At 50.6% G+C, this 23,632-nt stretch overlaps 2 protein-coding genes across 2 annotated transcripts; both read left to right on the forward strand.

The window, feature by feature from the left end:
• Positions 1 to 556: 556 nt before the first annotated feature.
• Positions 557 to 7,134, forward strand: LOC136518177 (uncharacterized). Its single transcript, XM_066511842.1, has 4 exons — positions 557 to 1,460; positions 1,559 to 1,660; positions 6,563 to 6,712; positions 6,800 to 7,134. The coding sequence occupies exons 1-4, from the start codon at positions 750 to 752 to the stop codon at positions 6,971 to 6,973; spliced, it is 1,137 nt and encodes a 378-aa protein (XP_066367939.1). The 5' UTR covers positions 557 to 749; the 3' UTR covers positions 6,974 to 7,134.
• A 926-nt stretch (positions 7,135 to 8,060) lies between these two features.
• LOC136518187 (transcriptional adapter ADA2) lies at positions 8,061 to 22,997 on the forward strand. The gene is made up of 12 exons (XM_066511850.1): positions 8,061 to 8,378; positions 8,474 to 8,717; positions 9,189 to 9,254; positions 9,327 to 9,452; positions 9,532 to 9,607; positions 12,099 to 12,165; positions 12,248 to 12,306; positions 12,430 to 12,495; positions 19,713 to 19,935; positions 20,151 to 20,361; positions 21,924 to 22,223; positions 22,358 to 22,997. The coding sequence occupies exons 1-12, from the start codon at positions 8,326 to 8,328 to the stop codon at positions 22,562 to 22,564; spliced, it is 1,698 nt and encodes a 565-aa protein (XP_066367947.1). The 5' UTR covers positions 8,061 to 8,325; the 3' UTR covers positions 22,565 to 22,997.
• Positions 22,998 to 23,632: the final 635 nt, after the last annotated feature.

Below are 23,632 nucleotides of genomic sequence, written 5' to 3' on the forward strand. Positions count from 1 at the left end.
ATATATGCAATAAATCAAACAAGTACACTTGTATTTCTAGATACCCTAATTCAGTCAATACAACAAGTGGTGAGCTCAACAACACGTGTATCCTGCTTGCATTTGGTCTACCCGGCGAGCCCAATCCTTAGGAGATGCGAGCCAAGCTCGCGTAGTGGTAAAACCAAACTCGCCCATATAATAATATCAATTTTTTTTGACAAATCTCAAACAAAACTTTTATGATTAGTACAAACCTTAAACATTAGCCCACAAAAAGTGCTTCACCCATCTCGCCGATCCGGCCTGTTCCCAGATCTCAGCGGCGGGCGAGACGCCCACTCGGCCGCCAGTCCGGACCAGTTTGAGGAAGCCTGGCCAAAAGTACAAGGAATTCCAAAGGACGAAGAGCTCGCGAGTTTGGCGCTGGATCCGGTTCGAAACTTTGAATTCCCCTTGCCCCTTGGGGCCCTGCCCGGCGTGCAGGTGCAGCAAAAAAGGCGCCGCTGACACGAGCGGCAGGCGCTAGCCTTTGCGAAACAAAAGGCGTCCGTCACTCCGTGGGCAACACCTCACCAAGGCGGAAACGCGAGGAGATCGCGCAGTCCGCGCTAGTACCACACTTCCACTGACACGTCGGCAGGCCACGGAAGGAGGCCGTGCCATTTGAATTTCGAACGCCGCCGGCCGCTCCCCATTCCCCAGCGCTCTCCTCCGCCTCCCCAGCCCTCCCCATCCGGCCTCCCGCCTCCACGGTTTCGTAGGCAGAGATGAAGAAGGCGTCCGCGGCGTCGCGCTACGCGGCCTACGACTCCCCGTCCCCGTCCCCTTCGCCGCGGCGCGCGGCGCCTTCCGCGGCCGCCGCGACCCCGGGAGGAGCGCACGGCAGCAGCCGCGCGTTGGTGGTCGCGGGGAGATCCGGCCGCGATCTACTGGGCGCCAAGCCGCAGCCGCAAGCCCACGGCAACCTGGGCTCCGTGCTACGGCGGCTCATCTCCATGGACAAGAAGCCGCCTTCCTCCAAGAACCAGCTCCCGGTCCCTCCTGCCGCCGCCGCCGCAGCGAAGAACAACGGCGGCGGGAAGCTGCCGGGGCTGTCGCGGAAGCTGTTCCAGAAAGCCTCGTCCACCGAGGTGCCGGCGCCCAGGAAGACGAAGGCCCTGACGGACGTCAAGAACGGCGGCAACAACGCCAACACGCGGACGCTCGGCATGGTGCTGCGCAGCGAGCGGGAGCTCCTGGTGCAGACCAAGGCGCAGGAGGACGAGATCGCCGGCCTCTGCCTGCAGCTGGAGAACAAGGACAGGGAGGTGGAGCGGCTCAAGGACCTGTGCCTGCGGCAGCGGGAGGAGATCAGGACGCTCAAAGACGCCGTCCTGTTCCCGGACGCGGAGCCGGAGCCGGAGCCCGACCGCCGCCTCCGGGACGAGATCTCCACGCTCACCGACCAGATCCAATGCCTCGCGCAGGAGCTCGCCCAGGTACGTTCCCCTGTCACGGTCTCGCCGTGTGTTCTTTGCTATTGCGCCTCGGCGGTCGATCTCTAATGCTCCGCCGCTTGATGTTTCACTTTGTGCAGGTTAAGGTCGAGAAGCACTCGGCAAGGTCGTGCTTTGACGAGGATGGATACTGCTCTTCCCCTAGGACGCCGGGGTTTAACGAGGAGACCGCTTTCTCTCTGGTGTGTTCGATTACTCCACCACCTTACAGCGACATGATTGGCATGTTTATATGCTTTTTGCGAAATGACACCTTGAGTTAAATCCCATGTGACCTGGTTATCCATCTGCAAATAGCAATATGCCTTCTGTTTGCGAAATTACACCTTGAGTTAAATCCCATGTGACCTGGTTACCCACAGGGCCGTACCTGTGATTTGGAGGACCCTGAACAAAACGTGAGATGTGGCCCTAAAGTTCAAGAAGTAAATTGAGATTCTTTCACAACATATAAGAGCACCCCCTTTGAGTTTGAGCCACAACTTCTAATCTTTACTTCTTCTTATGCTTTTCATGGCCAGAATCATACCTCCTATTTTTAGAAGACATGATGAAGATCAATGAAATAAACAAATGTCTCCAATCCCTTGACTATAATGCGAATTTTTAGATTATCTAATTGGTTAGGCCTTATTTGGTTCTCTAGTCCATGAACTAAAAGTTTTAGTCCACTTTAGCCTATGAATTAAAAGTGGACTAAAGTGGTGTTTGGTTTCTTGAACTAAAATGGACTAAAGTGGATAGAGAGGGCAATAAATGAGAGGCATGGGTGTCCCCAACCCCTTTTAGTCCATTTTAGAGGGTGTTTGATTCCTCCTCCTAAATTTTAGTCATTGTCCCATCGGATGTTTGGACACATGCATGAAGTATTAAATATAGACTAATTACGAAATTAATTACATAGTTTGTGACTAATTTGCGAGACGAATCTTTTAAGCCTACTTAGTCCATGATTTGACAATGTTTTGCTACAGTAAACATGTGCTAATGACGGATTAATTATGCTTAAAAATTCGTCTCGTGAAATTCTGACGGATTATGTAATTTATTTTTTTATTAGTATCCGAACACCCCATGCAATATCCTCCCGACATACCTCCTAAATTTTAGTAGCCGGATCCAAACACCCCTTTAGTCTAGTTTTGTGTACTAAAGGACTAAATGATTTTAGTCCACTTTTAGTCTAAGTGTTTGGGTGTTTAGTCCAACTAAAGTGTAGATTTTAGTCCAAAATGTTTTAGTCCATGAAAACCAAACACCCCTTAATCTCCTATCCAAGATACAACAATAGACAATTGGAATGAAAGTGGTGTGTACCATGGTAGGCGGTCGCGTGGCGGATGGCCATAGGCCTTACTTTGGGCCAATACTCCGATGGTTTGTCTGAATTCTGGAGGAATGCTGGATAAATTTGTGAGAGAAAAATACTATTCCGGATGAAAAAATAAGCGGATCAAGCCGGGTTTAAGGACACGCGAACGGGCCATAAACTAGTGATTGCAGGCCTAGTGGCATCTTTTTTTTTATTCAAGCATTAATTATTGCTAATTACTACTTAGTGTAATTTTGGAGGCCCTCCCATTTTGGAGGTCCTAAACAGTTGCCCCACTTGTTCCTGTACATGTACGGGCCTGTTACCCATTAGCAAATAGCAATATGCCTGCTTTTTTTTTGAAAGATCCGAGAACTTATGTTCCGGCTTTTCTATTAATTAGAAGAGGAGAATTGATCCAGTTTATAAGGAAAACCAGGCCCGAAAACCATACAACACTGCTTATAACAGCTACACGACTTGTATCACTACCTAGGCCTACCTACACCTACGAGCTCAGCCTCCAGAAGCAGCTAATCGGCCTGTTCGCTGGTTGGTTTCTGGGCTGGTTTGGACTGGCTGATGCTGGTTTGTTGTGAGAGGAAAATACTGTTGGCTGGCTGGTTTGGGCTAGCTGAAACCAACAAGCGAACAGGGTGAATGAAAACAAATTCTACAAAGTTCTCAATGACACTGTCACAAACCAGCTACGCCTTCAAGTCATCGTTGCCAAACTCGTCAAGGACGGCAGCTCCGACTTCCCAAATGACGCAACTAGTTGCCATCGCCGGGCGAGGGATGCTAGATGCAGCGCCGGTGCCCACGACAATGCCTTCAGGAAGGTTGCGACACCAAAGGCGCCGTCATCGCCGGCCCACCAATAGGCAGGGTTTTCACCCAAGGGAACCTGACAGGGTAGGACGGGGTGGACGCCTCTTGGGAGGAAAGCGGCGTCCGCTGGCGTCGCCGTCCAGGCTTTCACCCTAACCTCAACCGTCCTACTGTAGTCGGTCAATGGAGCGCATCCAACGCACAGCATGGATAGCACCAGGAGAACCTCAAGAAGACGCGCCTCTCGCCGAAATGGACCAACACCTGCAGACCACCGGCCGATCTGCCATCTCAGCACCATCTACGCCACGCCACATCAAAGCCTTCGCGCCTCAATGTCCGCGGCCACCTGCACCGGATCCACCACCTTCATGGCACCGTCGCAGTCCCGCAGCGCTTGGCGTCGTGCCCTCGCAGAGCGGACCCTTGCGCACGCGCCGCAACACCCGGTGCTGCTCCTCCGCCGAGCGCGCCTCGCCGCCGTCGCGCGGTCCTCCCGTGGTCGCCGCACAGTGCTCCACACCGCCACCATGGGCCCTCTGCGCCGCTCGCCTCCACGCCGCTGTCGCGTGGCACCTCATCCCACCGCAGCTCGGATCCAGGCAGCCATCCACGCCGCTCGCGCAGCCTTCGAGTCGCCACCACTACACCTTCTTCGCGTCTCGAGCTCCACCGCTGCTTCCTAGACCGGTAGGGCCGGGATCGGGCTCCAACCCACCGGATCTGGCCGTCCTTCGCAAATCGGGCCAGGGGGAAGCGGATCCGCCCGCCGGAGCCAAGAGAGGCGCCATCACCGTCGCTTGAGGTTGCTAGGACCTCCACTATGCGGGAGAGAAACCCCACCTCCACCTTCCTCGTGGTCGCACGGACCTCCGGTGACCCGCTCCGGCTGCGGCGAGGCAGGGAATAGAGGTGGTGTGGGCGGCGATGCTAGGTTTGGTGCAGTGACGAAGCCAGAAAAAAATTAGGAGGGGCTGAACAAAAGAATAGAGGTTTTTTTATCTTCTCTTAACCTTAGCTCCTCCTACCTAATACATGTATGCATAAAATTTTAAGGGAGGACTTAGGAAAACTCCACGTGCTCAGGATGGGTAGGGGGGGCTGAAGCCCCCCTAGCCCCACCGCTGGCTACGTCCCTGGTTTGGTGTCCGCCCGAGCCACCCCAAGGAGGAGCGACGCGGGGCCGAAAAGTCTATTCGCGTGCAATATGCCTGCTGTTTTGAAGATAATTACTAATTAATCTGTAGGTTGAGCATAGTAAGTTGGGGAATCAGTTCGCTGCTTCATTTATAGTTTTTTCAGTATGCAATTTGCATTTCCTGACAAGAGCAGCTATTTGGGTTGTTGCTATACATAAAAGATTCTTTTACTTCTATATAATTGCTTATACTTGTTTTGTGTTAATTTATTTTATGTATTTTTTATAACTAATTTATTTTATGTATTACAAGGTACTGCAGAAGCAAACTGGAAAATGGTTACTTCAGAAATTAGCTAGTACTGACAGCTGAATAATAAGAAACTATTATCGGCCTAATCCAATGATGATACAATACATGGACTCCATTTGTCTAGCCTTTTCTAGCTTCTGTTTTTACCTGCACGGCATGAAATACTTTAGTTTTTTATTCTTAATGTGATACAGCAACATTTGCACAATGCAACTTAGAACATTTTTCAGTAGCTTGTTACCTTGTTAGTTCAAACTCTTCATAGTTGCAATTATTAATTTTGTAAACATTGTAAAAGTTTTGTAGTTCAAACCCTTGTGATGGATGAGGTCACAAGGGACATACAAGGGGACATCCCTTGGTGTATGTTTTTCGCGGACGATGTAGTGCTAGTTGATGAAAGCCGGACAGGAGTGAATCAGAAACTAGAGTTATGACGGGAGACTTTGGAGTCCAAAGGTTTTAGACTCAGTAGAACTAAAACTGAGTATATGAGATGTGACTTCGGCACTACTACTCGGGAGGAGGAAGATATTAGTTTGGAAGGTCAAGTAGTGTCTAGGAAGGATACCTTTCGATAGTTAGGATCAATGCTACAGAGAGACGGAGATATTGATGAAGATGTTAGCCATAGAATCAAAGCAGGGTGGATGAAGTGGCGGCAAACATCTGGTGTCCTATGAGACAAAAGGGTACCACAGAAGCTAAAAAGCAAGTTTTATAGGACGACGATTAGACCTGCTATGTTGTATGGTGCAGAATGTTGGCCTACGAAAAGACGACATGTTCAACAGATAAGTATCGCGGAAATGCGTATGTTGCATTGGATTTGCGGTCATACAAGAAGGGATCGAGTTCGAAACGATGATATACGTGATAGATTAGGGGTAGCACCAATTGAAGAAAAGCTTGTCCAACACCGGTTGAGATGGTTTGGACATGTCCAACGGAGATCTCTAGAGGCACCGGTGCGTAGTGGAATCCTAAGCCAGGATAATAACATGAAGAGAGGCAGAGAAAGACCGAAGTTGACTTGGGTAGAGGTAATAAAATGAGACTTGAAAGGATGGAATATACCCAAAGATTTAGCCTTAGATAGGAGTGCTTGGAAGACAGCTATTCACGTGCTTGAACCTTGATTGCTTCTGCTGGGTTTCAACTCTAGCCTACCCCAACTTGTTTGGGACTTAAAGGCTTTGTTGTTGTTGTGTTGTTGTTGTAAAAGCTTTGTAGTCATCGGTGAACTATATTATGTATCTGAAAAGAGAGGATGTAATTTGGTTGTTTGGTTTCAGCTTCTGGTTCTTTTCCTTTTAGATAGAGGGTTCCTACTCTTCTTTCATTGCTGCAAAACAATATTTTGCACACTCTTCCCATACCCCTTTAAAACACGCACGGATTGTGTTCTATGTTAACGAGTGCCTAGTTGTCATACCAGCTTTATCTCACTTTATTGATGATCTATTCTTTCTATTTGCTGTCTAAAACAGGAGTGCAGCATTGGGGAAGCTGAGACGCCGAACTATGGCAGCCCAGATGAAATGTTCAGCAAGGATCTTAATCCTTGCCTAACCCCATGCATTGCCAAGAGCAAATCTGATGTATCCGCACAATTCCAGTCTTCCTCCCAGTTCACAAAGGTGAATTCTTTCTCCTGTCATTTGTTGGCCTCAAGCCCAAAGAGACTTGAAATAACGTTTTTGTCATGTACATCTTGCATTTGCCAGGAATCTAGCGGTTCCCATCGCAGCAGCGGCAAGGGAAGAGGGGACCGCTCTTACAGTTCTTTTGGCAGGCCAATGTCAAAGAGCTCCGATCATCACAAACCTACCTCAGGAACCAGCAACAAGCGACGAGTATACAAATCTGATCAAGACAAAATCAATCAGAACCTGTTTTGAGTTCACCATCGTCGTGAACTTGCCACCGAAGGCAGCCTCCAGCTCCTGCTCTGTGAAATATTTATAAGCATGTGGACTTTTATGGTCCACTGATACCGGTTTGAGACAGTGAAATAACAATGCTCAGGATCTGTCAGTGAATGCAATCTTTGGTTTGTGCTTTTTTGTGTGATGTTCTTGCTTGCCCAGCTATTTGGAATGCCACTTTAGCTCTGCTATATGCCATGGCTAGATGAGTGTGCAACTTCTTTTTCTTTTCAAAATTGTTCACAAAGATATTTGGATCACGGCCTATGTCTTAGCTGCATATGGACCATATGACAATGTGATATAGTATATGCATGGTGTGCCATTTGCCGATCGATGCAGGTAGCATGTGATTTCTCAAGTGCACTTTGGTTCTGGTTTGCGAAATTATGGAAGCTGGTGTAATAAACCTCTTGTCTTTTCTGTCGTGTTGACGTTTCGTCTATGGAGACTCAATTTTTGAAATACTCTAGACAAGTTTTTTTTTTTCTTTTGGGCGTTTGCCTATGGGGATTCAGTCACTCAGGAGTCAGGACACATTTGTTTCTTCTTTTGCTCGGCACTGTTTCGCTTTGCCAAGCGAGTGTGATTGTATATTCTCAACCAAACAGGCCTACGATCGTAACCGCTCCGGTCGACGCTATTCCATGTCTCAATCTAAACGAGTCTATAGGATCGGATGTATGTTCGGATGGCTATGGAATGGGTCGGTAATGCAATCCAAACACGCTACAAATGTGCCTAGTTGTCTTGGATGGAGCTTGCTCTTCTTTTCGCAATATAAACGTCTTTTACAGAACACAAACGAACCTGTATACCTGTAGTTTTGTATTGTATTTTTTTTAAGAATGAGTGAATTACAACATATAACGCAGACTCCCACTGCACGCAGTAAAAAGACCTTGGTATCATGAACTCTTCTCTTAGCTGGAAGAGGTACGCCGCTACGAAAACATTAGGGCCGTCGGATGAAACGATGGGCCGCCTGGATCTGAAACCACCAAATACAGCTCGAGTCTACTGCCAACGTGGACGAGTGGACCCGAGTCCACCTCTGACCTCCGCCACCTCCTCCTCCTCCTCCTCCTCCTCTCTCTCTCTCTCTCTCTCTCGATGGTCGTCTTCTCCACGACACCTCAACCCCAATCGAAACCCGGACCCAGATCTCCGAAAAATCCCCAATCCCAATCTGCCCTCCGCCGTTGCGATCATACCTCCCAATCCGGGCCCAAGTCTGCTCGATGCGAATAGCAGCGGCGATTTAGCGAACCGCGCGTTCGCTAGGGTTAGGGTTTCGAGGGTTTGCGCTAGGGTTTGGGCGCACGATGGGGCGGTCGCGAGGGGTGCCGAATTCCGGCGACGACGACACCGGACACAGGTTCGCGCATGTTCCCCCCTCCCCGCTCTGCCATTTCGTTCTGCTACCCCGCACGCTCGGAGCGGTGAGCTGACGGCGCTGGTTGCTGGTTGCAGGTCGAAGCGGAGGAGGGTCTCCTCGGGCGGGGATGCGCCCGACTCCATTTCAGCCGCCATCGGGGGAGCTGGAGAGGGAGGGGGCAAGAAGGCGCTGTACCACTGCAACTACTGCAACAAGGACATCTCCGGTAAGATACGGATCAAGTGCTCCAAGTGCCCTGACTTCGACCTCTGCGTGGAGTGCTTCTCTGTTGGCGCTGAAGTTACCCCACACCGCAGCAACCATCCTTACAGAGTCATGGTTAGTGCACTAGATAATTGTTGTCTTTGCTTGACTTGATGTTTTCAGTAGCACTCCACTATTTTCCAGTTGTTGTATTATTGTTTGGTCTCCTAGGGTCCCGAGTCAGTTGTAATTCATAACCGCTTAGTTATGAGGACACACACTAGCTGCATCTGTAGTGGTTGATTGCTTATTGGAACATTTTGAGCTGGTGAACTTAGTGCTGAGACCATTTAAAATCAAAAGTTAGTCTGATCCCTATAAGTTAAAATGAAATAAAACAGAGAAAATGTAGCACCCAAGGATTAATTTCTTAATAATCTACACAAATACTTAGCCTTTTGTCCATGCTCTGCTAAAGTGCACTGGTGCTTATTATTCCTTAACCCAAGTAAACTCAGCTTTCTAACATTGCTTACCGAAAGTGTCTTATTCTTTGATCATTGCTTAGCCAAAGTACATTAATACTTGAATGACATTTTGCAACAGGACAACCTGTCTTTCCCACTTATTTGCCCGGATTGGAATGCAGATGAAGAAATTCTCCTCCTTGAGGTAACATTGTGTTTGTTTGGTATATTTACTTCCTGGGCATTGTGTTTAATTGTTTACCTGTCATGATCTAAGGGAATTGAAATGTATGGTCTGGGAAACTGGCTTGAAGTGGCAGAGCATGTTGGTACCAAGTCTAAGTTACAGTGTATTGATCATTACACTACAGCATACATGAACTCACCTTGTTATCCCCTCCCGGTAACTATTTTCTGTACCTGTTTATAAATGCAATAAATGAGTTGGCACTTCTTAATTCAATACTACCTCATGGTTGTAGGATATGTCTCATGTTAATGGCAAGAACAGGAAGGAGCTTCTAGCTATGGCTAAAGTGCAGGGTGAGAGTAAAAAAGGTGAGTCATGAGTGTTTGGTTTTTAGGTGATGGAAACAGTTGATACATTTTGTTGATCATTTGAAGACTTGGGAGATTTTGCTTACTGTCCAGTTCTTGGTTTTTGTTCATGCATGCTAACGTATTTTAGTATGTGTTAGTGGTCATAGGTCATGTGATTCAGGCCCTGTTTGGATATTCCCAGCTAATAGTTAGCGGCATTAGGTGGGTAGAGACAACCAAAAGCTTTTTATTAGTTGGGTGGTTGGATAGTTCAATCTGCACTATTAGCTAGGTTGTTTGGATCAGCTAGAGCTTTTTTTAGCAGATTTCTATTAGCTCTAGCTGATCCAAACAGGTCTTAGTGTTTTAGGTAGAATTGTATGTAGATATTTGGCCTTTGGTGTCAATTTAACATGTGTTTGGTCATTTACTGTCTGAAATCTTCACATCTTCAAGTTTTGAGTCTGTGTATGCCATTGTGGTGGCTTTGCAAAAGCACTTGACTTCTACTTTGGAACTTTTTTTTGTGTGTGTGTTGGGGGGGGGGGGGGGGGGGGGGGATGGATGGTGCCAGAATGGAATTTGTGAAGATCTCATAACTAACTAGATTCTTTAGTGTATTTGGTCTTATCCTCATAGTCATATAGAGTGTTTGTTAGTGGAGTATCTATCCAACTAGTGGCAGCATGTTACTTTCGAGTGGATGTATTTTTTATGGAGAAAAAACATCTTGTGTTGATCTCATATCCACAAACAATCCTTATTCTTTGGGTTTGGGTTTAATGGGAACAATAGCATGCACAGATATCAGTGTGCTCCTTACTCGCAGCCCCTTCAACTGTAGTTGCAGCATCATTGTCTGTATGGACAAGCATAAAACTTGATTAAACTTGAAGGAACTAGGTTTCATTGTAAATAAGAAGAATTTTTTTTTAGAAAGGACGGCAAAAGCTTTGCTGCGATTTCTATTAGATGAAGAAAGAAAAAAGGCAAGTGCCAGCCCAGTTTTTTGAATGGAAACTGAGCCAGAAAAACCATACAACTGAGGAGAGTGCCCTACTCATCCCGTACAACTTTGGAACAACTATCACAACTCACACCACCACTTGCAGCTTGGTTGAAATCTACCCAACTAACAACTTGGCCGAAGAAGGAAAAAACCCAACTAAGACAACTTGGAGGACCGAGCACCATCACCCCTAGGAGCATCGAGCACCATCACCATATGGGAAGTGCCATGACAGACGGCAAGAGGTCCACAGCGGAAGTTGGATCGCCTAGCAAAGCCTTCAAGAAGGAAACGATGCCAATTGCGTCGACAAGCTAGCCCGACGAGGGAAAGTTTTCACCTGCAAAATCCAACGCGGTAGAAGGAGAGGTACTAAAAGACGCCTCCAAGGAGGGCACGACGTCCGCAGACGCCGTTGTCCACGCTTTCGCCCCGACTTGATGCCTCCTCTACACCCGCTGCCGCCGGAGTCCCACAGAGGTAGCCTGAGTGCCTGACCCTAGGAACCAGCTCAAGCAGGGGGAAGGCAGGTGGCGGGGAGAAGAGGGCCGGGATCAAAAGAAGCGCACAGTCGCCCAGCCCACCACCGTCCCGACCCTTGCCAAGCAATCCCAGCATCAAACCCTGCCGCGCATCGCCTCTAGCAGCCCCTGTTACGAACTTCCACCATCAGCACGCCGGATCCAGCAGAGGAGCGCCGGCCCCGACTAAGAAGGCCAGGCCGACCGCCACTGCCAGATCTGTTCCCGGCCCCACCAGGCCCAAAGGGCGCCGCGAATCGGGGCGCCGCCCCCGACGCCGGTGGAGGCGCCGGAGAGCACCACCACTGACCTGCGCCGGCACAAGAGCCCCCCTGAAGAGCACGCCGAGGAGCCCCGTGGGAGAGCAGATCCGGGCAGGGGAGAGCTGATCCGGGCGGGGGAGGGAGGATTCGCCCGCCCCGGTGCCGGAGAAGCCGCTGGCCAAGGCCCCTCGTGAAGAAACGCGCCGGAAACCAGCACCAACCGAAGAGCACGCCGAGAGCCTCGCGGGAGAGAGAGGAAGGAGAAGCCCAGCCGCCACTGTCCTTGCCCTCCGCCGAGCCTCCGGCGTCGAGCTCCGGCGGTGGCTAGACCGCGCAGGCGCACGGGTGGGGCCCGACGAGAGCGGGGGTGGGCACCGCCCGAGTCGCCCCTAGGGGAGAGCGACGCGGGGGCCTGAGCGACTATCACTTTGTGTTCTAAATAAGAAGAAATAGGCACCCAAATTCGAGTTGGTTGTGGTCTACAACTCTACATCCACATTGCGCAGAGATGAACACGAGGATCTGCGCAGACGCATGACCTTGTAGTCAGATAAAAAAATTCATACTGCTGCTATAAGTTTTTTTTTTGTCAGTAGCTTGGTTATGACTCCAATTGTGGGAATGCGGTACTTTCTAGTTTCTACTGCTGCCCTGTACTATTCAGTTACTATATTGGGTTCTGATATCTCATCTTTCTTCTTTGTTCTTACATATAGGGACTTCGCTGTTACCTGGAGAACTGACTCCTAAGGCTGAATCTCCATTTTCTCCCTCCAGGGTCAAGTATGCCATTATTTATCTGAATACCTATGCATATGCCCCTAAGATTGAAAGAGGCTTTTTACCAGCTACTTATCTTGCATAGGGTGGAAGATGCACTTGGAGAAGGTCCAGCAGGTCGATCACCTTCACACATAGCTGTTGGTATGTATTGGGAATGAAATAATTAGCTAGACCAACCCAATTCTGAAACAGTGCATCTTTGGTCTATGTCAAGAGATGCTGTCATGTATTCATATTGTCCTAATTCTTGTTGACTTGCTGCAGGTGCAAATAAAAAAGCTTCAAATGTGGGACAGATTAAAGATGGTGCTAATGTATCAAAAGTCGAAGGTATAATCATTGATGAAAGCATCACTGTTATTTTCAAGTTTTTATATCATTATATGTTCACTCAGCAACCAGGCTCTGGCAAATTCTTAGAATGTTTTCTTATTTTTTTTAACTTATTAAGAGATATGCTTTATCAAGAATGTCACATTCTTAAGAATGGAATGCTAAAAAGTATTGGTAGTGCTATGTCTTTTTCTGTAATTAGAGTTCTTTCTATTGGAAATGCATAAGAAATGAAATGGTGAGTCTCTCATTATGGCATGGTATGAAATGGAGCAATATGGGTCTGATTGGTTACTCGCATAAGAGTTGCACTGCATTAAGGGTTATGCAGCATAGCCTACGCTTGCATCGGTGAATGCAATCTAGTGTTGTTTGGTTGGGCTGCACTACCCTGATGTATTAGTTGTGCCTCTGTTTGGTTGCGTTGTATTATTATGCTGCATTGCCTGTGCATCTTTTTGGTTGTTTTATAGACGAAACACAAAATTGGCAATGGCATTTCGCCGAACACCCTCAGCTCGTGGTTCGAGTCCGGCATCTCGAGCTCTTCTCTCTCCCTCAAGCTAGTGCTCTGCCACGACAAGGAAAGCTGAGCATGTTCCATCTTCCATGGCGGCATTGCCCTGCTCGATAGCCAAACGCCAAGTCACCTGAATTCGTGTTGCTAGCATCTTGCTGTGTTGCGGCCTTACGGGCAGCCGGCCGGCTCGTCGCCACCGCGTCTGTGTTCTTGTGCGCACGCGTGCTCACGCACGGAGTCACGGATGCGGGAACCCACCCATGGTTACCAGGCGGGACATCCATGGCGACGCCACGAGGGGGTGGGCTCAGGAGGGAGGAGAGGAGAGGGGCGCTGCAGATCAGCCAACAAGGACAGCGAGCTCGCGACAGAGGAGCTGAGGAGCGCGTGGCTGAGGAGTTGAAACCCTAGCCACCGATGGGGAGGGAGTGCGGGCGGCAGGGGAGAGAGCCGTGTGGGGGGTAATCCTATCGGGAGCGCGTGCAAGGTGCGGGTGCGGGAGCAGTACCCCTGCAGAGCAGGTGCAGATTGAATGCAGAGCGCGTGCAAGGCCCCTGCAGAGCGGGTGCGTCCCAATTCTGCAGAGTGGATACACCCGAAGTTGGGTGAATAATGGGATGCAGCTGAGCACTGCTTTGAGGATAGTGCTATGCTGCATTATGGGTTGTGCAGGCAACCAATCAAGTCCATTTTACATTATGGGAGCCTGGAGAAGGGGTTGTGCAGGCAACCAATCAGACCCTATGTATATGTTAGTCGCTGAATTCTCACTCTTGGTAGTAGGAGAATTCTTACTCTCATCGAGAGAGGATGACACTAGGAGTTGGGGCAATTTTCTTGTCTATTTCTCACACAAGCTCACACAAATGCCATACCAACCTGAGGGGTTGGGGTTACATATTTATAGGCTGTTAGCCAGCCAAGCATATGGCAAGATGCTAGTCTAAGATGCTAAGATGCTGTCCAGTCAAGCGCTGCTGTCCAGTCTCCAGTCAAGATGCTGGGCAGTGCTGCTGTCCAGTCCCATGCTGCTGTCCAGTCAAGATGCTGGGCAGCAAGACCAGCCCCACAAGGACTGCTGCAGCCCCACAATGACCACAGAGACTTATCCCATCATTCTCCCCCTAAGTCTTGCGCGTCGTTTTGTGGGAAAGTTGAACCATCCCGGTCCTGGAGCAGAGCTCAAGGAACTTGATCCTCCCAAGGGGCTTGGTGAGCAGGTCCGCAAGCTGGTCCTTGGTGTTGATGTAGCTCGCCTTGATGCTCCCTTCCTCCAAACAGCCTCGGATGAAGTGATACCTCACCTGGATGTGCTTGCTGCGTTCGTGGAACACGGGGTTCTTTGCCAGGGCCAGAGCGGACTTGCTGTCCACCCTGAGCTCCACCGCTCGAGTGTCTCTGCCGAGGAGATCACCAAGCAGCCGAGCGAGCCAGAGCGCCTGAGTCGAAGCGGTGGAGGTCGCTATGTACTCGGCCTCGCAGCTGGACAGGGCCACCACATGCTGCTTGACCGACTGCCAGCTAACGAGGCACTTGCCGAGGAAGAAGAGGATCCCGCTCGTGCTCTTGCTGGTGTCGATGTCGCCGGCGTGGTCGCTGTCGCTGTACCCAATGAAGTGTGCCGCCCCAGGGCACCTCGGGTAGTAGAGGCCATGGTCGAGAGTCCCCGCAACGTAGCGGATGATCCTCTTCATAGCCTGCTGGTGCTCCGTCGTCGGTCGCTGCATGAACCGACTAACGTAGCCGACGGAGAATGCCAAGTCCGGCCGTGTGTGGGCGAGGTAGCGAAGGCTCCCCACAAGACGCAGGTACTGCGTAGCGTCCACCTCCTCCGTCGTGCTGTCGCGGCTCAGCTTCAGCCTCTCCTCCATCGGAGTGAGAGCTAGGTTGCAGTCGGTGAGCCCAGCTAGCTCAACGACGCGCTTGGCGTAGGCGGTCTGTCGAAGCGTGATCCCGGAGTCATCCTGGTGCACCTCGATTCCCAGGTAGAAGGAGAGAGGCCCCAGGTCACTCATCTGGAAGGTGGCCTTCATCTCTTCCTTGAATGCCGCCACCTCCGCATCCTTGGTGCCGGTGATCACCAAGTCGTCGACGTAGACACCCACCAGCAGGGCATTACCTCCATTGCCCCGTCGGTAGATGGCCGCCTCGTGCGGGCTTTGCTTGAAGCCCATCCCCTTTAGCGTGGAATCCAGCTTGGCATTCCACGCCCTCGGTGCCTGCCGCAAGCCATAGAGGGCCTTGCGCAGGCGGAGCACCTTGCCCTCCTTGTCGGGGATCGCAAATCCCGGTGGCTGGTGCACGTAGACCTCCTCCTTCAAGTCGCCGTTAAGGAACGCCGACTTGACATCCATGTGATGAACACGCCAGCCCTCCTGGGCAGCTAGCGCAAGGAGGAGTCGCACGGACTCCATCCGTGCCACGGGAGCAAAGGCGTCGTCGAAGTCGACCCCCTCCTGTTGCACGAAACCTCGTGCCACCAAGCGAGCCTTGTGCTTGACGATGGCGCCGGCTTCATCCCTCTTCAACTTGTACACCCACTTAAGGGTGATCGCGCGGTGACCACGAGGAAGGTCAGCAAGCTCCCAGGTGCGGTTCTTCTCAACCGCATCCATCTCCAACTGCATCGCGGCGCGCCATGCCGCGTGTCTCTCGGCCTCTGCAAACGACCGAGGCTCGCCGTCGTCACACGCAAGGTGCAACTGCGCCTCCAGGTCGTGAGGCACCGGTCCCGGCACCGGCTGGTCGCCGAGAAGGTTCTCCACCGTACGGTACCGCAACGGCTCGCCGTCGTGGTACGCGTTGACGCGCTCCTCGTCGTGAGAGAGCGGAGTAGCGAGCTCAACCGGGCCGTGCTCGACACGAGCTGGTGGTGGAGTAGACGTGCCCGGAGTGGTGCCTGTCGGTGCTGGAGTGCGTGGCGTTGCCGGCTGTGGTGGAGCCGGCGAAGAGCTCATCGCAGCCGAGGTCCTGGCTGGAGAGCGTGGTGCTGTCGGAGTAGCAGGTGCCGGGGTCGGTGGAGGCTCGGAGACTGGGGTAGACACGCTCGCCGAAGAAGAGCTGCCTACTCCCCCAGCTCCCTCGAAGTGGACGTACTCAACAGTGAAGTCGTCGTACGTCGGAGCCGAGCCGTCGTCCACCGCCTTGTCCCACGCCAATCCTCGCCCTTCGTCGAACACAACGTCGCGCGCCGTGCGCACACGCTGTGTCTTCTGGTCGAGGATGCGGTAAGCCTTCGAGCCCTTCGCGTAGCCGATGAACACTCCCGGAGTGCTCCTGTCGTCGAGCTTGCTGATGTGGCCAAGCTCCTTGGCGAATGCGAGGCAGCCGAAAACCCGCAAGTGGGAGACCGCCGGCTTGCGCCCATGCCAAGCCTCGTACGGCGTCCTGCCGTCGAGCGCCTTGGTAGGCGAGCGGTTGAGGATGTAGACGGCCGTCACCACCGCCTCTCCCCAGAAGATAGTCGGCATCCCCCTCTGCTTGAGGAGGGCCCGAGCCATCCCCACAACCGTCTGGTTGCGCCGCTCGACGACGCCGTTCTGCTGCGGGCTGTACGGCGCGGAGTAGTGGCGCTGAATGCCCTCGTCAGCGCAGTACGACGCGAATTCAGCCGCCGTGAATTCGCCGCCGTTGTCGGTGCGCAGCACGCGCAGCTTGTGGCCGCACTCCGCCTCCGCAGCCTCTCTCTTGCTGCCGAGGACCATCACCCACATGTAGCGGGAGAGGTCGTCGACGAGCAGCAGGAAGTAGCGTCGTCCTCCCGGTGTGGCCGGTGTCACTGGGCCACACAAGTCCCCGTGCACAAGCTCGAGCCTCTCCTTGGCTCGAAAGCTCGCCCGCTGGGGAAAGGGGAGTCGCCTCTGCTTCGTCAACACGCAGACGTCGCAGAGCTGCTCCACATGGTCGAGGCACGGCAGGCCTCGCACCATCTCCGTGGCACTGAGCCGCTTCAGGGCCTCAAAGTGAAGGTGCCCGAAACGCTCGTGCCACTGCCACGCCTCGTCGTCCCGACGAGCAGTGAGACAGAGGGGTTGTGCCACCTGCACGTTAAGGACGTAGAGTCGATTTGCGCTTCTGGATACCTTGGCAAGAAGGCGACGACGACGATCCCAAATCCTCATGACTCCGTACTCAACCACCACACGCGAACCGTTCTCATCCAGCTGTCCCAAGCTGATGATGGAGTTCCTCAACGCGGGGATGTAGTAGACTCCGGTGAGCAGCCTGTGCTCACCAGACACGGCGGTGAAGATGATGGAGCCGACGCCCTTGATCTCCACGCCGGAGGCATCCCCAAACTTGACGGAGCCTCGGACGCTAGAGTCAAGCTCGGTGAAGAACTCTCGTCGACCGGTCATGTGATGGGTGGCGCCGGTGTCGAGGCACCACCCGTCAGTCTTGTCGTTGCCGGAGCTGTCGCCGAGGAGGGCGTGTGCTTTTGGCTCGTCAAGGTGGAGGAGAGCCGCTGCGGCCGGTGCCGCTGGAGGTAGCTCGATGCTGGCATGTGCCATGAATAGAGCCGGCTCCTCCTCCGCCTGTGCGACGTGGGCCTGGCCGCGTCGTGGCTGTCGACAGTCCTTGGCCCAATGGCCAAGCTGGCCGCAGTTGCGGCAGGCGTCGTCTCGTGCCGGCTTGTGCCTGCCGGCGGTGCCGCCCTGGGTGCCTCCGCGGGCATCACCCTCGGCACGTCCTCGCGCCCCGGCCTGGGCGTCTCTGCGTGGCTTGCCACGCTTGTGGCCGCCTGTCGCGGAAGAAGGCTCCCCCTTCCTCCGGTCACCCTGGCTGGCAAGCCACTGCTCCCGAGTGAGAAGGAGCTTCCCGCCAGTGGTGATGGGCCCCGAGAGGGACTGTGGCTCATCACTGTTGACGACCTTGAGGCGACCTATCGCCTCCTCGATCGACATCGTGGAGAGATCCAACAGCGACTCGATCGAGCGAGCCATCTGCTTGTACTTCTCGGGGACGCAGCGGAAGAGCTTTTCGACAGCTCTCTCCTCGCCGTAGGTGTCGTCGCCGAACTGCACCATCTTCTGCAACAGAGTGTTGAGACGGAGAGCAAAGTCATCAACGTCCTCACCTGGCTTGAAGGCCAGGTTCTCCCACTCCTTGCGAAGTGCCTGCAGTGTGGACTTGCGGGCGCGATCGCTGCCGATGCGTGCCGCAGCGATGGCGTCCCAAGCCTCCTTGGCAGTCCGCTTGCTGGTAAGCGAGAACTGCATCTCGGGCGGGACTGCAGCGATGAGAGCATCCAGCGCCCGTCGATCTAGGTCGTAGTCGACGTCGCCATACCGGACTGCCTCCCACATGTGCCGCACCTGGAGCTTTACCCTCATCACCGCAGCCCACTCGACGTAGTTGGTCTTGGTGAGGGTAGGCCACCCACCGCCGGGACCGACGTCCCTGACAACAGCCTGGAGCCCGTGGTAACCACAGTTCCGATCCGGGGAGAGAGAGCCACGCTGCCTGTGAAGGCCGCGCTCTCCATCGACCCGTCGGTACCGATCCGGGGAGAGAGAGCCACGCTGCCTGTGAAGGCCGCGCTCTCCATCGACCCGTCCGCCACCGTTGCCATGCGCGCCTCCTCCAGGAGCGCCACCGGCGCGTCCGCGCCTGTTTGGGCTGCCGCCGCGCTCGTGGGCGTGCGCGGCTGCCCCAGAAGCGCCACCGCCGTGCACGCCTCCTCCAGGAGCGCCGCCAGCGCGTCCGCGCCTGTCTGGGCTGCCGCCACGCTCGTGGACGTGCGCGGCTGCCCACTGCGCCGCCCGCGCTCGCGCTGCCTCCCTCTCTAGCAGCTCGAGGTCCGTGTCGGCAGTGTCGTCAGCGGAAATGGAGCTGCCGATGCTGCCGCGCAGAGCCTCGACCTCCGCCGCCGCCGCACGCGCTGCATTCGCCGCCGCCGCTTCTTCCGCCTCCGCTCTGGCTGCTGCCAGCTCCGCCGCTGCCAGCCTCGACGCCCTTGCCGCCGCCGCAGCGGTCTCTGTCGCCGCTCGCTCGCGTTCCTCTGCCGCGGCAAGTTCGGCCTCCTGCCGACGCCGCGTGCTCGAGGCGACCGAGCGCTGAGACTGCCCTGCGGACATGACGCGCTACCGGGGGGCTGCTGCGTGGGGAGAGGGCTGCTTCAGACGAGCTGGGAGAGGAGTGAACAGGAGCGGCCGGAGGAGCTGCTGCTGCCAACAGCTGGGGCTGGGAGAGAAGATGAGCAAGAGATGCTCAGGCTACAGGATAATACGGCTCCGATACCACTTGTTAGTCGCTGAATTCTCACTCTTGGTAGTAGGAGAATTCTTACTCTCATCGAGAGAGGATGACACTAGGAGTTGGGGCAATTTTCTTGTCTATTTCTCACACAAGCTCACACAAATGCCATACCAACCTGAGGGGTTGGGGTTACATATTTATAGGCTGCTAGCCAGCCAAGCATATGCCAAGATGCTAGTCTAAGATGCTAAGATGCTGTCCAGTCAAGCGCTGCTGTCCAGTCTCCAGTCAAGATGCTGGGCAGTGCTGCTGTCCAGTCCCATGCTGCTGTCCAGTCAAGATGCTGGGCAGCAAGACCAGCCCCACAAGGACTGCTGCAGCCCCACAATGACCACAGAGACTTATCCCATCAGTATATTCCTTTTGTTTACTTTAAAGTCACATTACTGCATAAATCAAATGATGAACCTTGGCATAATTAATTTGCATGTGCCAGATGGTCATGTTGATAGAAGTGTTGGTGTGAAGAAGCCCAGATATTCTGCAGATGAAGGCCCTTCGTTGACTGAACTGAGTGGATACAATGCAAAGAGACACGAGTTTGACCCTGAGTATGACAATGATGCCGAACAAGCGCTTGCTGAGATGGAATTTAAAGAAACTGATTCGGAAACCGATCGTGAACTGAAACTCCGTGTGCTGCGTATTTATCTGTCCAGGTTTGTTAGGAGTGAAGCGTTTTTTTTTGTTCATAGCAATTTTTAGTGGATAGATCCTACTCTTCTATCCTATGTTATTTTCTGTTAATATGAATTTTATGTTAACAATGCTTTAGTTCCGAGTTAAAGTGTAAGTAAGCATGTTTATATGTTGATTTCGTTTATTAGTATAATAAATAATGTTTAATAGTACAAAACAACTGTTTTCTTTGTAGGCTTGATGAAAGAAAAAGGAGAAAGGAGTTCATATTGGAAAGAAATTTATTGTTCCCTAATCCCTTGGAGAAAGATCTGACAAATGAAGACAGGGAAGTTTACCATCGCTATAAGGTCTTCATGCGTTTTCTTTCCAGGGAGGAACATGAAGCCCTCATTAGGAGTGTCATTGAGGAGCGAAAAATTCGGAGGAGAATTCAAGAACTCCAGGTATTATGTTTGTTCATTTGCTCTTACTAAATCAACTATATTAATGCATTCTTACTAGCAAACATATCCGTGCGTTGCAATGGAACATTCAGCTTGTTACGTAGTTACCTGGACATTTTGTGGCTCGGAGAGTTATTCACCGATCATGTCATGTATTTTAATTTGTCTGAGAATCAAACTCCATACCTTGCCTTCCGTATATCGCCTGGACGTTTGCTGCCCTAACTCTATGGTTATGGGAGGTTAGAAATTTATCAATGATCACGATATGCATTTGAATTTGCTTTGAGATTGGACTTGCTCTAACTTGTACGGTCACGGGAGAGAGTGACGGACTATGGAAACACTTTGTATTCCAATTCATTTCAGAATCGGACTCTACACTGTGCTTGGATACGCTACTCTTAACTCGTACGGATCGGGAGAAAATTAGGTCCGTCAGATCTCCATCGGACGATTGTGAGCAACAAAGGGCAAAGGAATCTTCCGCTCTTTAATATTATCAGGGAATTGATTATAGAATGATTACATCTGTGGAGTTCTTTGTTTAAAATCTGCTAGTACTAGTCATTCCATGGATCAACACTTTTATATGTCTTTGTTCTACATGAAGCTGAGAAAGTGATTGTAGATAAAACTTACAAGGAACAAATATATTACATATAACTGAACTTGTGGCTGAGAACTAATCCTTTTCAAATTCATTGTCGTCTTCATTTTCGTTCTTATATAGGTGGTTGGTTACCTGTGGCAAAAACGTGCAGTGAACCGAACACTGCCTCAAGCAAGAGAATATTAAAGTAGCAGTGCAGTTCATTTTCTATTAGAAAAAGGAACAATACAAATATTAAATTTAAACTTTTTGAACCATTTGTTATTCTTGTAGATTGGTGGAGGATGATAGATTTGCACATGCTGCAACATTCAGACTCTTAATTTCATTTGTCCATCTCTTGTATTCCCAGTTGCTCCTCCACCCTGTTAACCCACCCAGCCATTGGCCCAACCAATTATCTGTTTGCTTTTTATTCTTATATATACTCCCTCTGTCCCACAAAGAGTGTCATTCTCACTTCCCGAGAAGTCAAACATTTTTTAACTTTGATCAGTTATATATATTAAAAAATATTAATATTTATAATGCATAATTATTATCATTATTCATTAGATGAATCGTTGAATATATTTTCTTAATAAATTTATTTAGTGATACAAATGCTAATATTTTCAATAAATCTAGTCAAACTTGAGAATGTTCGACCAGCACGCATCCCATAGCGTCGTTCTTTTTGGGACGGAGAGAGTATATGACCTATATATCCTTCATTTTCACATGGTCTTTGGATAGAAACCTGATGGCATTTTAGAGTCGTTGACATTAATTGTGAGATATCTCGTCTTGGACGTTCCGCTTGAGTACTTGTATAGTACAGTCTTGCATACATTTTCTTTGGTACTAGGCTGCGCATATGAAGGAAATGTACTGGCCTGTGTCTCTTCTCATAAGGTCCTGGTGGGCAAATAGAAATGTCATTATTTACTTATATTTTGTTGAATCTCAGGAATGTCGTTCTGCTGGGTGCCGCACACTAGCTGAAGCAAAGGTACACATAGAGCAAAAGATGAAAAAGGAATACGAGCTGAATGCCCGAAAAGCTAAGGAGAGCAGCCAGCTTATTGCAAATAATAAATCGGTACAAAAGATGAATCGACCTATGAAAATTGAATCTGATGGGAATTTGGATCCAAAGAAAGGTGGCGCTGGCTTAGATTCTCCTAAAGCTACAGGACTTACAAGTGGTAAGCAGTGGGACGACTGGGATATAGTTGGTCTTCCTGGGGCAGAGCTATTAAGTGCTAGCGTAAGTGCATTTCAAATCCCAGTACCTGTTTGGTGATTGGTGATCTCATTTGGGCATATTAGTATTATGTCCTTGTTCCTACCTTTTGTGTTTGTTACAGTAAGGCATGATCCATCCTTTTTTTTTACTATCAGGAAAAGCTTCTATGTTGTCAGAACAGATTGCTACCCAGTCATTACCTGAGAATGCAGGAGGTGTTGATGCAGGAGATATTCAAGGGTAGTGTCCTAAAGAAGGAAGACGCCCATGTCTTATTTAAGGTTGATCCTACCAAAGTAGATAGTGTTTATGATATGGTAACGAAAAAGCTGGGCAACCATGAGGAGGCGCCAACTGTCTAGCTTATGCTTTTGAGCTTGCTTGCTGTGACATGCCGAAGAAAACAAATCTTGGTTTCGCCTTTGCGCCTTTGCAGCGCGCCGGAACCATAGCTGAAGGTGGAACTGTAGTAAATCGAATCTGCCATAGTTAACAGAAATTCGTATCAGTTGTCAGAAGCACAATAAGGCATTCCAGCCAAGTTGTAAAATTATTGCCCCGGCGAGAATGTGTAGCATGAGTTTTTCATTTCTGTTCTGCCATTGTTGTGTACTGTTGCAGTTGTGGTAGTGCCTTGTTGTAGTAGGTTTAGGTGCCTGAGTTTATATGTATCATCGTGTATGTACCATTGGCCGCTCTATTTTATGCCATTGTACCAACCCCAGACATTGATTTTATTACAATTCATCTTGCAGCCAAACTCTTGTATCTAATGGAAAGCTTGGCCTTCGTCTTTGTTTTCGTCTCTAATGGAATGCTTTGCCTTCATCTTTGCTTTCTGTTTGTTGGTTTTGGTTGAAGAGCACAAGCCTGCTCTTGGGGTGTTGATGAGGACATGCTACCGGTTACTTAAGTTACACATAAGCAAGTGTGCGAAGGGTCAATTACGCACAGATGCAAAACTACTAAAAAAAGACTCCTAGCTGAAATTAACTTCAATATATATGAGAATATTATACTACCTAATTGTTCTACTTTTATTGTACTTAGATATACACATAAAGATGAGGACGCTTTTCTACGTGGGTACGAACTACAGCAATCGGACCAACAAGCCATCAAGACTGACCTTGATAGTTCGGACTATCAAAAGAAGCAGCTATAACTCCTTAATCCCGCAACCTTTGGAGGTGAATAAGTACTCATTGGAAAGCTTATCAAGTCCACTTTTCAACCCAACAAATGGCTCGTCATTTGGACTTCCAAGTAGAGAGTAATGACCATTTTACTAAAGGCTGTGCATAAGCCCAGGAGACGCGTGAGAATTGAAGACCACCTCTTGAATGCTTCAACCAGTTGGCCTTCCACCTTCGTGTGACTTCGGTTCATACGAACTAGGAGGTTTGTTACTAGTATAAAGAAAAAGGACT

The sequence above is a fragment of the Miscanthus floridulus genome, chromosome 2, assembly GCF_019320115.1.
Source record: "Miscanthus floridulus cultivar M001 chromosome 2, ASM1932011v1, whole genome shotgun sequence".
Lineage (NCBI taxonomy): Eukaryota > Viridiplantae > Streptophyta > Magnoliopsida > Poales > Poaceae > Miscanthus > Miscanthus floridulus.